Source organism: Pan paniscus, chromosome 5 (genome assembly GCF_029289425.2).
Source record: "Pan paniscus chromosome 5, NHGRI_mPanPan1-v2.0_pri, whole genome shotgun sequence".
Taxonomy (NCBI): Eukaryota; Metazoa; Chordata; class Mammalia; order Primates; family Hominidae; genus Pan; species Pan paniscus.
Window position 1 is genome coordinate 27,395,783 of NC_073254.2, and position 15,783 is coordinate 27,411,565.

Consider the following 15,783-nt stretch of genomic DNA (forward strand, 5'->3'; position numbering starts at 1 on the left):
TTTCCTTGACTCCAAAATCGGCCAGTCAGTGCTGCAATCTATTTCCTTTGGGTCTGGAGTCTCCTCAATATCATCCCTTCACGGTTCGTAAGGAAGATGTTATCAGAAAGGGGTCCCAATCCAGACCCCAAGAGAGGGTTCTTGGATTTCACCCAAGAAAGAATTTGAGGCAAATCCATAGAGTAAAGTTAAAGCAAGTTTATTAAGAATCCAAAGGAATAAAAGAATAGCTATTCCATAGGCAGAGCAGCAAAAAAATGATGTTTTATGCTGATATTGTATCCAGTGACATTCTGAAAATTACTTATTTCTAACAGTCTGTGGATTCTTATGAATTCCATAGGTATAAAATCATAACATATTTGACTAACAACAATTTTATTCTTGCCTTCCAATCATTATATCTCTGGAATTTTTTTTTACTTGCCTTACTTCCCTGGCCAGGACCTCCAGTATAATGTTAAATAGAAGTGATGAGAGTGGATAGAGTTGAGAGTCTTTTGAAAATCTAGGTATACAGGTCTCATCTCCTCAAATTCTGATTCAGTAGGTTCAGATTGGGGGCCTGAAAAATAGACATTTTAACAAGTATCGCAAGTGATTCTGATGTAGGAGTGTCCTAGAAACATATTTTGAGTAATATTTTTAAAGGGTAAGGTTTACTTACTTGAAAAATTTTCTTAATGGGGATGGAATATCACATCCTTCTTTCTCCCTCCCCTTCTCACCTCCATCCTCTTCCATAGCAGTTGGATGTATGAAGTGTAATTTTCCTGAGCTCTCTGTTGGGCTGCTTCTTTTTCTTTGGCTGTAGTTCTGGATATAACACACATTTAAGAGTCTACAGTGTTAAAATGTTGACTGGTTTTAGGAAAAGGAAAAGAGAAAATGCCTTCTTCCCAAGTCAGGAGTCATATTTAGAAAGAAGCAATCATGGGTGGCAGTGGGGTGGGGAGGGTGCATAAAAACTACATTTAGAAGTCATTGAGGTCACAGTTGAATTCAATGCTTCTGTACAGATGCCTACATCCACATATGCACACATATAAACAATCACGTGGGTGTTGTCACATGATGGAAACAGCATGAGGGGGAAAAATAGATTCTAAAGGATGCAGAGTTATATAAAATAGACTTAAAAAATAGGAAATCACCTGGGTAGAAGTATGGATGCCACGTGGTTTTCTAAATATAATTCATTACAAAGGACCAATGTATTTTCTTAGATTAAGAGACAAAATACACCACAGATATTTATGGAAAGCAGAGATACAAGAATAGCTACAAATAACACTAGAGTATTGGAGTTAGGCAGCGCCTTTAAGATCATGATATCTGACCCTTGCATTTTTATAGTGGAGGTGAATGGGACCCATGCTGGTAGAGTGACTTGCCCAGTGTCACTTGGGTGGGGTAGTAGTACTACTGGCAGTGGCACCCACCATCTTGATGCCTACCCCTAGCACTCTTCCACTGATGTCATGCAGCCAGATGTTTTATGAAAAGAGGTCATGAATATGAAAGGAGTCCCAGAGACTAAAGAATGTGGAAATATTGGGACAAGCCCTTAAAATGAGTCCTTTGTATAGGGTAGCAGGGGATACATGAAAAGGGACTGACTGTGTGGAACTGTTATGAAGACTAAGGAAGGGTGTGAGAAAAGAAAGGCAAAGTAAAAAGAGAATAGAAAAAATTAGATGAAAGACAAAGAAAGTAAATCACAGAAGTCAAGAAATGGAAGATACCAATTAGAAATAAAAATGTGATAAAAGAATTCAAGGCTGGACACAATGGCTCAGGCCTGTAATGCCAACATTTTGGGAAGCTGAGTTGGGCGGATTGCTTGAAACCAGGAGTTTGAGACCAGCTACGTCAACATAGCGAAACTCTATCTCTACAAAAAATATAAAAATTAGCCAGGCTTGGTGGAGGCATGTAGCTGTGGTCCCAGCTACTTAGGAGGTTGAGGTGGAAGGATTGATTGAGCCTGGGGAGGTGGAGGCTGCAGTGAGTCGAGACTGCATCACTGCACTCCAACCTGGGTGACAGAGTGAGAGCCTGTCTCAAAAAGAATTCAATAACACAGAGATACATGTAGTATTTCTATGCCCATTTTTGTCAAAAGTTTAGCTATCTGGAATTATTTCAATAATAAAATAGCCTATAATGAAATAATACAAAAGTGCATTTAAACTCCTTTGAAGAAGGATAAAGCTAAAGTGGTAGCAATATTAAGTTCCTAATCCTCTAAAATGTTAAATGAATAAGAAACAGAAATTCAAAGATGTACTTCTCTGAAATGGCAGAGCTAAGTGTAAATATTCCTCCAGATGACCTTATCATTTTTCCAGAGACATGGCTGATGAATGAGAATAGAAAGGAATGGGGAATTCCAAATTCTGAACAATCAAATAGATTGCATTAATTCACAGGAGGCACCATTCATACAGTATTTAGAATTGTTTATTTCCTTACATTTTGCACTTCCTTAAGAACCTGAACCCGAAAGTTGCAACCAATAGATTGGTTTACAGCCTGTTAGTCCTTTGAAAGTATTAACTTTCATAATTCATTTGATGAGCCATATAGGACTCTGTTGCGCCTCTTGGAAGAGGAGGCCTTCACTTTAAAACTATGTTTAACAGTGATAAACGGGACATAATAATGAGGCATATGTCATAGAAAAGTGAATCTGAAAGGTGGCTAATCAGTCAAATATATATACTTAGCAAATCCAAATACTAGTTAAGGGCATAGGATTTGAAATCAGGCATACATGGATTTGGTCCCCAGTTCAGCCACTCATTAGTTATGAGTACTCACAACCCTCCTTCACTTCTTTTCTTTTTTTTCTTCTTCCTTCTTCTCTCCCTCCCTCTCTTCCTTTACTTTATTCAAAAATAGCTGTTGGTCAGCTGTGGTGGCTCATGCTTGTATTCCCAGCAGTTTGAGAGACCCAGACAGGAGGATCCTTTGAGGCCAAGGATCTGAGATCAGCCTGGACAACATATTGAGACCGCATCTCTACAAAAAAGAAAAAAAAAATAGTTGGGCATGGTGGTGCATGCCTGTAATCCTAGCTACTCAGGAGGCTTGGGTGGGAGGACTGGTTGAGCCCAAGGAGGTCAGGACTGTAGTGAGTTAAGGTCATGCCATTGCACTCCAGTCTGAACACAAACAAAACTTGCTGAAAATTTAATTACTATATGCTGGGTTCATGCCATAAACTAATGAGCTAGTCACTTCACATTTCTGAGAGAGAACAGGAAATGTTTATAGTTAAGAAATTTGTGGTGCGTCAGTTAAGCAAAGGTGCAGATACAAAAATGAGCCAGATTTGTTGGGGTGGTTCCAAGCAGACTGGAGGTAAATAATGGGAGATGAGGATGGGAAAGACAGGTTGTAGAGGGCTGTTAATGCCAGCATAAGCAGTTTCAGATTAACACAGAGAACTGGCCAACAATTAGAAATCAGATTAGGGAGATAGCCTAGCAAAGGATGGGATTATTTCAAGAATGATGGATTACTAAGTATTTCAGAGAAGCTAAGAAAGAATTAGTTTTGACTATTAGAAGGACATGGATAGAAGGCTTTTAAAATAACAGAAACCAATGACGGGGATGAAAGGATGAGATTGGAGTGTAAAAACAGAGACTGATGGCCAGGAGTTCCACAGGAAGATTAAACAGAATGGGAAGGAAATATTATGGTACAGATAGAGGAAGCAGCAAGGCCAAAGGCAGGTATATTTTTCCTAAAATGAGTAGTTACTATGCACGTGTGAAGGTAAAAGACCAACGAAGAGAGAAGAAGATTCTAGAATGAGAAAAGGCAAGTGGAGAGTTAGAACTGACCGCTGAAGTGGAGAGGGAGGGCTTGCACAGTCAGATCAGCACTTCCCCTGAGTCCACACTGAGATGTCCTTTGTAGCAGGGAGGGAAGCAAGGTAAGATTTAATCTGTACTCCAGGTGGGCACTTATTAGATAGAAGAGTGGTAAACCCAGGCCACAAAAAGACTAAGTTCCTACAGCTGCAGAAAGACAAACATTAAAGGGTTTAGCCCATCAATAGGTTCAGCAGGAGCATCACATCATTCTTATTCACACCCCAGAAACCTTTCTAGGTTTTTCTGCTGTGTTACAGGGAGGGTTGCAGGGGGCAGTGCAGGCGTTCAAAGAAATGTAAAGTCTCCTTGATCACCTCTCCTGCAGAAACAATGTTGCCAGGTTGTAGAGGCTACAAGTCCAACCCAAACACTATTATTTGTGACCAAATAAAGAGGAATTCGGTTAAAATGAATGAGTACTTATGTAGAGATAACACAACCCAGAAGTTAGTGGTTAGAAAAGGCCACTCAATTCTGCATGCATATACCTACTTTACATTCAAAATACCAACTCTAGAAACCTTACTGCCAAACGGCTCCCAAACTTTAGACATTTTTCCTCCACTCCCCACCTCTAAGTTGTAAGGGGGCAGATAAGAAAACTTCTGAGGATTTCAGATCTAGTTCTCTTTCTGTTTGAGCTCTTGCCTGGCAGTAAGGGAGTAGAGAGCGCTGGGCTGGGCACAATGCCCTCCTCCATGACCAGCGGGACCAGGGCTTGCACCCCAGAAGTAGTAACTCCACGCAGGGATCTGGGACTGCTGGCGCGGCACGCTCACATAGAGCAGCCTGTGGGTGAAGGAGACCGTAGTGTGCACTTGGGCAGAGTAAGCGCGTTTGGCGGGAGAGGGCACAGTGCTGACTGGGCATCTCTGCGTTGGAGTCGTCCCTTTCGCAAGAGCCTATCTGTGCCAAGGGCTGGAAACTGGGGCTGCAGGCGGGAGGCGGGGTGTCAGCCGAGAGCACTGGCCCCTCGGCCCTGTGGCTGGGAGAGGAGTCTGGGGGAGCCCCGGGCGCCAGCCAGGGATAGCCTGATCTCTGCTCCAGTCCACAGATCCTTAACGGATTTTCTTTCTCTCCCTTCACCCCTTTCTCTCCTTTGCTCTCTTACTTTCTCTCTCCCTTTTTTTTCCTTTTTCCCTCTCTTTCCCACTCCCTCCCCACCCCTTCCCTTCCTCTCCCCTCCCCCTTCCCCTCCCCCTCCCCCGTGCGCGAGCCTCTTCCTCTCCCCTCCTCCCCCTTCCGCCTCTCTCCCTCTCCCTCCGTCTCCTTCTCCCTCTCAGCTCGCCGGGCGACCCTGCTCCTGCCTCCCACATTAATGGCGGCATCCTCGGAGGATGATATAGACCGGCGGCCCATCCGGAGAGTGCGCTCCAAGAGCGACACGCCGTACCTCGCAGAGGCCAGGATCTCCTTTAACCTGGGGGCAGGTAAGAACGCCCCTGGCGCCGCGCCCCCGCCCCCGCCCTGCTCCCTCCCTCCCCGGCTGTTGAGCCCCCGCCCCTCCCGGGCGTCCTCCCCGCCGCCCCCCGCAGTCGGGCGCTCAGCACTCGCGCTCTTTGTGTCTCCGGTGCGCAGAGGGCGTGTGTGCGAGCTACGGTGGGGGAGGGCGGCGCGTGCAGCCCCACATCCGCCCGAGTCCCACGCGGGCTTCCCCGGCACGGGGAGGAGGAAGTGCTGTCAGTGACCACAGTGATCCCGGGAATAACCTGGAGCCCGGGCCGCGCGCCCATGCGCAGGCTGCGGGCGCGGGGTCTGGCGAGGCTCCCCGGGCGAGGTTGGCTGGCGCGGCTACTACGGGGTGGAACTTGTTGGTGACATTCAGACTCTGTTGGCTTTGACGGGTTGACGCCGCCGCTGCGGTGTTGGAGTGGGGAGAGGGGGCGGGGCTGGCCGCCTGGAACGGAACCTTTTCCTTGCACCAAGCAGCTGGGAAGCTACCGTGCTGGTCATAATAGCATGGTCTGGAGAATGCACGTTAGGTGACTTGATGCTGTCCCTGGAACTGGTGCCCAAAGTGGCCCAGATCGAATTAAGTGAAAAGGGTAACTGAGGTACATGAAGGAGAGAAGAAATGAGAAAGGAAGATAGGGAGGAAAGGAAGGAAACAAGGAGGGAAGGCAGTGGGGTGCTAGGGAAGAAAAGAAGGAAGGAGGGAAGGAAGGAAGGGAGGAAAGAAGGAGGGAAGGAAGGAAGCGGGGAAGGAAGGGAGGAGGAGGGGGAAGGGAAGCAACAGAAGGAGGACTGAGGGATTCAGAGTCAAAAAATGCCTCAGTTGAGTCCACTGAAGGTTACTCAATGAGTAAAGTCCAGCATCTACTGTTCCCTCTGCTGCTGCTGCTGCTCCCAACTCGACTCTAGAGTGCCTTACTCGTGTGTGGTCACTATCACTGGGAAGAAGTTGTTCACCACTAACTTCATAGCTCTGCCTTTTCTGAATGACTCCTAAGCTTCCATCCTAGTTGGTTTTCTCTTCCTGTCCAAGGTCCCTTATTATTCTAGCAACTATAATAAAAGTGAGGGCATTTTCCTGAAGACTGCCTTTCAAAATAAGTTTAAAAAGCAGATGGCACGTTTTGCTTTAGGAAACTAAACTCTTGGAAATGGGACTAAATCAAACAAAATTGTGTGTGTGTGTGTGTGTGTGTGCACATGTGCGTGCATGGTGCATGTGTTGGAGCAAAGAGAACCTTCAGATGATGGGTATTTATGCCCTGTTGAGAAGTTTAGAGAAAAGAGAAAACTCTGCATAGAAAAACAAGATGCACTGACTAAGCAACCATACCCTTATGGCTGGAAGAATGGTAACTGAAAGTGCCAGAGTGGCCAACTGCCTTGGAATATAATTTTCCTGTCTTGATGATTTGTGGTTTTAATCATGTATATCTTGTCACTTCTTAAATGTTTGCCTCTGACTTTGGAGCTGAAGACAAGTTTATTTAGAAAGCTTTGGCATTTTCTATGGCATGCTGTAGTAGTCCATGGTTCCCACTTTGGAATTGTTAATCCCCTACTTCTATGCTTCAGATTCAGCATGTGGTAGTGAGGGGTCTCACAAAGGATCGATAATAGTTTCTTTTAGGAGCAAGATTGTTTTCCCAACCAAGTGATATTGGAAATTATTCTATTGACCCCTTTGCTTAGCCCAGGAGGAACAGAGCCAAAGCAGCAGTTAGTAAATGTTGTTTACCTTCTACTAGTACTTTTCTCACAAAACAATAAAACAAAGTGCTAAACAAGAGTTTCAAGTTTCAGCTGCTACTCAATTAATTACATTGAGCCACTTTGTCACCAGATTAAACCTAGTGACTTGCAATCTTTTATTTTGGTTAAATTGCTCTGGAGTCCAATTTAAAGATTGGCTCAGACAGGACTTATCTCTGTTTCATCTGGAAATAAAGAAGCCAGACAAGCACTCAGTCCCTTCTATATGTCCCTTAAAATATTCCTAATGTAAAGTGTCAAGAAAGACACCAGTAAGAGAGAAATGCAGAGAGGATATTGTTAAAGGAGGAAGGGCATTAGCAGCCTGCTCTGTACTGCAGTCAGGGGAGCTGTCCTCCCTTGGTGGTGCTGAAGCGAGACAGAGAAGTGACTGTAAGTTGGACAGTGGAGGGATGGGTACTCTTTCCCTCCTGTGATGGAGTCCCAAAGAAAATGCATAAGATCAGGCTACCAAAAACTTTTTCATCCCTCTCCACCTACATTTGCTGCCTATTTACTACGCATCACGCCTACTGCCCCGCTGCTCAAATCGGGCGTTTATGCTCTAATTTTGCGCCAACTGCTCACTCCTGGGGCTTGTTTATTTCCAGCTGGTTTCTGGTTGCTTCCCTAACGAAGTAAGATCCACTCACAGATGTGCCTTTCTCCCGCATTTAAGAGTAATTGTAACCCCTGGTTTTAAAAGCAAACAGCCTTGTTTATCTCCTTAAGCAGCAAGTTGTAATTAAACTATTAGTGTTGTTATCAGCATTGCTGAACAGAGAAGCATGCACACTCCCCATAAATTACATAATCTGGGCATAGAGATAATTTTGTTTATGTCTTAACCACAATTTATGAACACTTAAGCAAGTCCTGTGCCCTTTCTTTCCAATCCTGCCCCCAATTACTTATTGTTTATTCTTTCCAGAGAAATTTTTTATTGGCTTAAACTATTTATGTTTAATATTTGCTTTCCCACACCACTAATTATACATAAACCCATGTTTGATATTTTAGAGGTTTAGCAATGCTTCAAGGAATACATATACATATATTCCTTTTACTTGGCTATCACTAAATCATTAAACTAATCGTCCAGTTGCCAAATAAAGTGGACTGGGCATTTTGAATACTAATTAAACACTTAAGGATTTTTCAACTACACCCTATCTCCAACAGTACTTAATAATATCATTTCAGAAATAACTCTGCAGCTTGAGTGAAGGATATACTTCTTCACCTACAGTGGCAAGTCAGTCAAAGAATAGCACCAAAATGTGGGTCTTTCATCAATGTATGAAGATGCTAATTTCAAGTTTCAGCTAAAATTGAGAGCATAGATAACAAAAATTTTCTGAACCATGACTTTTATTTTTCTAAGAGTCCTTTTTCTAGGTTTTTAACTTCTGTTCAGCATTTAGTAGACACAAACATTGATAGATGATTGAAGATGTTATCAGTGCAAAAGAAAATTAAGTCAATATATCTGTCGAAGGTTACCCAGACACATCAAAGATTAAAACATTCAAAAAGGGATTTTTCCCCTAAGGAATTCAAATGTGTTAAAAGGACATCCTGGAACAGAAGAGTCTGTTCACACTATTAGTAGCAAGTGTTTCTAATTGTATTCTCACTTAGAATGAACCCATCACTGACATTTATCTTGTAAGAGTGTAGCCTGCCTTATGAGGTCGTTCATTCACTGCATTGCAGTCAGTGCAATGAAGAGTTGCAGCTCATCTGGCAGGTACTTTCCCATGGGCTAGTGTATTCTATTTATCTTTAGATTGACAGTATATGGAGGATTACCTGATACATAGAAGTTGCTGAAACTGAAAAACTCTATAATTACATACTAAAGTGAATGAAAGTAAGTAGAAAAATTAAGCCCATCTTATATTTCTTAAAGGGGTGTCAAAAGAAGGAAAGCAAGGCATCCTGATGATTTAGGATAGTTTAAAACACAAAACCATTATTAGGCACTATTGAGAAAAATGTGTCCTTTTCTAATCATAAGGAGGTTTAACTTCTGTTGATATATCAGAATTGCTTTGTATGGGGGAGAATTTAAATTAACAGTATGGTCAACACCAGCATAATTATTCTCTTTGGAAAGCTGAGATCTGTTTTGGTTCTGGATGTCCACCAAGGATAGCTGTTAATGGCCTTCACTGGTCTCTTTCACCCTTTCAGGCCCAGAGGACAATGGCAGTCAGAACTGGCTTGCTATGGTTTCCTATAAGGATGGATGGGTCTACAAAAAGAAGTTATAAACTAGGTCCCAGGGTACCTCTCTTCCACCCTTATCGCTTAGCTAAATAATGGAGGCCCATGATATAGAGAAGTGGCAGCTCAGAATGTGCCATCATCACTTAGCAATGAGAACTGTCCCTAGGCAAGTTGTAAATATATATATATATATATATATATTTTTTTTTTTTTTTTTTTTTTTTTTTTTTTGAGACAGAGTCTCACTCTGTCACCCAGGCTGGAGTGCAGTGGTGCCATCTTGGCTCACTGCAAGTTCCACTTCCCAGGTTCATGCCATTCTCCTGCCTCAGCCTCCCGAGTAGCTGGGACTACAGGCACCTGCCACCACGCCTGGCTATTTTTTTTTTTTTTTTGTATTTTTAGTGGAGACGGGGTTTCACTGTATTAGCCAAGATGGTCTCGATCTCCTGACCTTGTGATCCACCTGCCTTGGCCTCCCAAAGTGCTGGGATTACAGGCGTGAGCCAGTGTGCCTGGGCTGGCAAATTGTAAATATTATTGCCATCCTGATCTGAGATTGCTTCACCAACCTAAAGGTTTTGATAGGCATCCTCCTTCACTCTTTTGCTGAAGAATGCCAGTGTGTTCCTCACTACATTTTTTGTTACTGATTGTAAATTGAAGGCAGACCATGTGGGTCTGGCTTTTATTTGGTGGCCCAAACTCTTAAGTATTGCTTCCTGTATTTGGTAGGCAGAATTCAAATGGTGGATCTCACAGCTCACCAGGAGCCTCTAGTGTAGAAGCCTTCCCTCCTTCTGTGCTATATAGAGTTAGAGCTAGCTAACCTGATAATCTCATTATGTCATGCATTAAGATGGTACCAGTGAAGATCACCCCAGATAGTGTAATGAATATTTAAAAGGTACAAGAAAGTAAGTACAGTCGGCCTTCAGCATTCATGGGTTCCACATCTGTGGATTCAACCAACCAGGGATGGGACATATTTTTAAAAAATGAACGGCTGCGTCTGTACTGAACACGTAAAGAGTTATTTCATTATTTCCTAAATCATATAACAACTATTTACATAGCATTTACACTGTATTAGGTATTATAAGTAATCTAGAGATAATTTAAAGTATACAGGAGGATGTGCTTAGGTTATATGCAAATACTACACCATTTTATGTAAGGGATTTGAGTATCTACGCATTTTGTTATTCGCAGGGGATCTTGGAACCAATCTCATGGTTACCAAGGGATGGCTGTAATTAACACTATGAGTAAATGGGAAGCCCTTTCCCATAAATATTTGTGAAACAACTTGAACACAGAATCTATGTTGGGTAATTAGATTTTCTTAGAATCTTTGGTCTGAGCATCATTATTATTTTTAAACATGTAAGTATGGTATTTACAATTATCTTATGGCTACATGGTAAATTACTTTTTTGGTTTGTCTATATATGTCTATATAATTTAATTCTATAAAATCCCACAGAGGTGTGTTTTATAGGAAATATGTGAGGCAAGAGTCAGAAGAATTTGATTCTAATGCATCAATTTCCTAAGACCATGGGCAAGCCATTTAACCTTTTGGGGTTTGATTCACTCAGCTCTAAGATGAGGGTTTTAGATTTAAAGTCTCTGAAGTCCCATTCAATCTAAAAATAACTGATACTTTTAACTCTAGCTGTATTACTGGATACATACTACACCTGATTTTATAGATAGTCTTATTTGTTGTATAAAACATATAAAATAGCTTCATTACAATAAGAATGAAAATATTTGATCACAGCAAAGTTATGGAAATTTTTGAGTTAAAAGAAGAATGAATCTCTATTATATAGGCACATTTATATACAAAATATTAGTTATATTTTTAATTTGAATATTCAGGGATTATTCAAATTGATGATCTCTAGATATTTGTTGTATAATAGAGTAAGATATTAAAGAAATTTTAGCAATAAATGGAGAGTGAGGAAACTAAATACTAATTCGGCTCCTAATTGGCATTTCAAGTCTTTTAACCTGTTCTCCTTTATAATTAAAATTAAACGGGTATGTAAGATCTATATTTCCCCTTTACCCTTTTAGATTACCAGGGAAGGTAAACATGTGGGCAGACCAGCTAAATGGCAGAATCCTACAAAACAAAGTATCTCTTTGGAATTCACAGAAAGAAGGATCCTAACCTCTAAGCACTGACCTAGCCATGAAATACAAAGAAACTTCTTTCCCTTTTTCTTCACGTGCATATAAACTGACAGGTTCATCACCTACCCGTCATAATAAATGCGGCAGAGGCACATTAATACATTTTCATACGTAGATTCTAACACTAAAGCAAAAAAAATGTAAAGTTATTTATGGAGTCGCTTTTTGACATATGCAACTTGAATTCATGATCATTATTTAGTGTACAAGAATTAAAATTCAGGTGGGAACAGAAGACAATTTGTAGAGCTTTTTTTCTCCTTGAGTTTATGGGGTGAAAAAGGGGACATACATTACAGCCAATGTCTTGTAAGGGCCTGAAAGAACAGTTGATATAACATTTTCTTCATTGTATGGTACAAGAGAAACTCTAGTATTTCATATTTTGTTTCTCACTTTCCTTACCCACTTTGGTAGGTGCTAAAGTGGATGTGATTTCGGGGTGGGGGAGTGGGCAGTATTGACATTTTAATTGCTTTAATTTACAAGTCTTCTATATAATGAAGGGTAGTTAAATAAAAGACAAAATCAATTTTATGGCCTTGTTGAATGATGACAGATTAGCATGACTTTCTACACAGTTACTGAAGGACAACAGGAATAATATCACACTAGTAGTTGTTTAACATTTGTGAATGTAAGTGCGGTGTAAAAGCCTGTAGGCTTTCTATTGATCCTTGTTGCCACATTTGTATACATTAAACTAGCAATTCAGCAGCAGAATCTTTGATAGCAAATACTTGGGCTGTAACTGTAGATGAGACTTTAATATACATCTTGGTTTTGAGATAATTCTGAACTTTATCAATATGTTCATTTGCCATTTGTAGACATGGAAAGGCCATTATTGCCAGATCTCTATCAACCAAACACTAGGTGGTCGAATATTAAATCATGGTTTAATCAGAGGTACAGAAAAACCTGTATTATTCGTGAGTTTCTCTCTTATTCCACCTGGGCCCTTTTTTAGACCATTTTTTAGGCACTTGAGATACATCAGTGATCAAAACAAATAGCATCTTACTTTCATGAATTTTTACTACCAAAAATGGATTATGAGCAAGAAACGTTAGATATATCAGTAAATTGTATTGTATGTTATAAGTCAATGTGTTAAGACAAAAATGAATAAGGCAGACTAAGAGGGTACAGCATATGGGAGCAGGAAGAGGAGAGGATTTCAAGATAGACAACATGGAGGAGAAGGGCTTTGAACACAGTTCTTCAGTGCAGGTAAAAGAATGAACAATGCCAATATGGGGTGGGGAGCAGAGTGAGAGAGAGCTGAGGACAAGCAAGTGAAAAGGACCTAAACTAGAGTGTTCCTGGCATGGCAAGGAGACCGGTGTGGCTGGGGAGGAGTAAGGAAGGCAGACGAAGAGGGGGATTAAGAAGGAATGGGGACTAGAAAAAATTTGGTGGACCTTGCAAAGACTTTGACTTTACTCTCAGTGAAGTGTGGAGCACTGCAGGGATTTGCGCATAGGAGTAACACTGTCTGACAGATTTTTAAAAGGATCACTGGGGCTGTTGAGTTCAGAACAGACTAGAGAGGGGCACCGAAGAAGCAGAGAAGCCAGTTTGGAGGCTATGAACGGTGGTGGCTCATCAGCGTGGTACAGCAGAAACAGTGGAAAGTGGTAAAGGTCCTTGTGTATTTGAAGATACAGCCAGTATGCGTTCATGATGGATTGAATGTAGATTGTGAGAGGAGAAGAGCAAGCAGTAATTCATAGGTTTCACCTGAGCAGTAGGAGGGATAGAACGATCATTTGGGGGCACGGAGGATTGGTCAGGAGCTCAGAGACAGACGTGTCAAGTGTAAGACCTCTATCAGACATCCAAGTGGCTACATTTAAAAAGCAGTTATGGCCAGGTGTGGTGGCTTACATCTCTAATTCTAGCACTTTTGGAGGCCGAGATGGGCGGTTCACCTGAGGTCAGGAGTTCGAGACAAGCCTGGCCAACATGGTGAAACCCCGTCTCTACTACAATACAAAAAATCAGTCTGACGTGGTGCCGTGTACCTGTAGTCCCAGCTCCTCTGGAGGCTGAGGCAGGATAATTGCTTGAACCCGAGAGGCGGAGGTTACAGTGAGCCGAGGTCAAGCCACTGCACTCCAGCCTGGGAGACAAAGTGAAACTCTGTCTCAAAAACAATGAAAAAGCAGTTATGCAAGTCACAGGTTAAAAATGAGGTCTGGGCTGGGGGCAGTGGCTCACGCCTGTAATCCAAGCACTTTGGGAGGCTGAGGCAGGCAGATTACAAGGTCGGGAATTCCAGACCAGCCTGACCAACATGGTGAAACTCAGTCTCTACTAAAAATCCAAAAGTTAGCTAGTGTGGGGGCACACACCTGTAGTCACAGCTGCCCGGGAGGCTGAGGCAGGAGAATTGCTTGAACCTGGGAGGCGGAGGTTGCAGTGAGCAGAGACCATGCCATTGCACTCCAGCCTGGGTGAAAGAGCGAGACTCTGTCTCTCAAAAAAAAAAAAAAAAAAAATAGGGCCCAGAGATAAATATTTAAGTTGACATTATAAGCATTTTCTTATTTATTTCTCACAATGACCCCATGAGATTGACATTATTATTATTATCCTAATTTTATCCACGTGGAAATAAATCACAGAGAAGTTACATGACATAGTGAAGGTACTATAGCTAATAAGAGAAAGAACTGGAATTTGGATTCTGTTTCATATGACTTCAAAACCTGTATACTTAATAGACATGATTTACCATAAGACAGCAAGCTTACATTACTAGCTTTTCTATAGGGTCACATTTAAAGCTGGACATTGCTAAAGGAGAGATGGAACTAGGAATGTATCCTACCCTAGTATTAAAAAAAGAAAATTGGGGCCAGGCGCAGTGGCTCACGCCTGTGATCCCTCCATTTTGGGAGGCTGAGGCGGGTGGATCACTTGAGGTCAGGAGTTCGAGACCAGCCTAGCCAACACGGTGAAACCCTGTCTCTACTAAAAATTCAAAAAATTAGCCAGGCATGGTGGCACATGCCTGTAATCTCAGCTACTGGGGAGGCTGAGGCAGGAGAATTGCTTGAACCTGGGAGGCAGAGGTTGCAGTGAGCCAAGATCAAGCCATTGCACTCTAGCCGGGTGAAGAAGCGAGACTCCATCTCAAAAAAAAAAAAAAAAAAAAAAAAAGAATGGCTGGAACTCACTGTGAGAAATGCACTTTATGGCACCCCACATAACACACATACATATTTATTATAATTGAAATAAAATATTCTCCAAAATACCCTTAAGGTGCAAATTACTCTGATGTTTTCTATGGTATCCTATCCCATCCCTTGCCATTCCACTCCACTCTAATATATTTTTATTACAAAAATGTGAATTATGACCTACCTAAATGACTTTGCAACCTACAATTTGAAAAACATTTACTTAATTGGTGGATTTCTTGGGGCTAATTCTAAACTCAGAAAAGGCATTTGCAAAAAAAAAAAAAAAATCCTACTTTGGTACTAAATGGCTGAGAGTGTGGTAAATTTATTCTCTTGTCTAGACATGAGTCAAGGTGAAAAAGAAAAATCCCAAAGAGTAAGTACCGACCTAGCCCTTGGGCTCAGTGGGCATGGGGCCACACTGATGATAAGTTTAGGGGCCAAGAAAAACGTTTTAATTTCTTTTACAGTCAGAAGGAAAAAAATGAATGTAATCCAACCTATGGATTATATTTGTCTTTTTACCCACACAGTCATAAAATATAGTTTTTGATACTTTGTATAGTGAAAGGGGCCCACAAAGGCAAAAGGACCTAGGACCATGGAAGTCATCATGGGCCCTGCAAAGAGGGAAAGAGGAGCAGTGACAAAGACCATTCTTTGCTGAGGTAGCACAGTGGTTATGACGATATACCCTAGAGTCAGACTTCCTGGGTTCTGATCCTCACTCTGCCACTTACTGGCTGTATGACCTTGAGCAAGGCATTTAACCTCTCCCTTCCTCAGTTCTCTCACTTGTAAAATAGGACTAGTGATAGTAATTATCTTAGAGAGTTGTTCTAAAGAGCAAATAATTAAATAAGTGTAAAGCACTTAGAATAATGCCTGACACATAGTGAGTGTTTGTTAGCACGAAGTGGAGAATGAGGTCCATTATGTTTCTCCTTCTGCTTCATGCTTGTTCTGTTCCTCCAGGATTCTACCAAAAATTTAAAAAATGATTCGTTTCTGATGACCACATCTTACTCTTTGGAGCAGACCAAATGAGTTACAAATTC

General features: G+C 41.7%; 1 protein-coding gene and 1 long non-coding RNA gene across 6 annotated transcripts in view; one reads left to right on the forward strand and one right to left on the reverse strand.

Annotated features, from left to right (window-relative positions):
* The window catches only part of PHACTR1 (phosphatase and actin regulator 1), a 574,931-nt gene that overhangs the window by 25,882 nt on the left and 533,266 nt on the right, over positions 1-15,783 (forward strand). For all 5 annotated transcript variants that reach the window (XM_024928986.4, XM_034961452.3, XM_034961451.3 and 2 more), the window contains one exon: positions 5,171-5,317. In XM_024928986.4, the coding sequence (XP_024784754.2) occupies positions 5,171-5,317 (147 nt within the window). The remainder of the gene's footprint in view (positions 1-5,170; positions 5,318-15,783) is intronic.
* Positions 428-4,225, reverse strand: LOC117980526 (uncharacterized). Its single transcript, XR_004671836.3, has 3 exons — positions 2,824-4,225; positions 668-816; positions 428-565 (listed from the first exon to the last, which is right to left on the reverse strand). It is a non-coding gene; the product is annotated as an uncharacterized LOC117980526 (long non-coding RNA).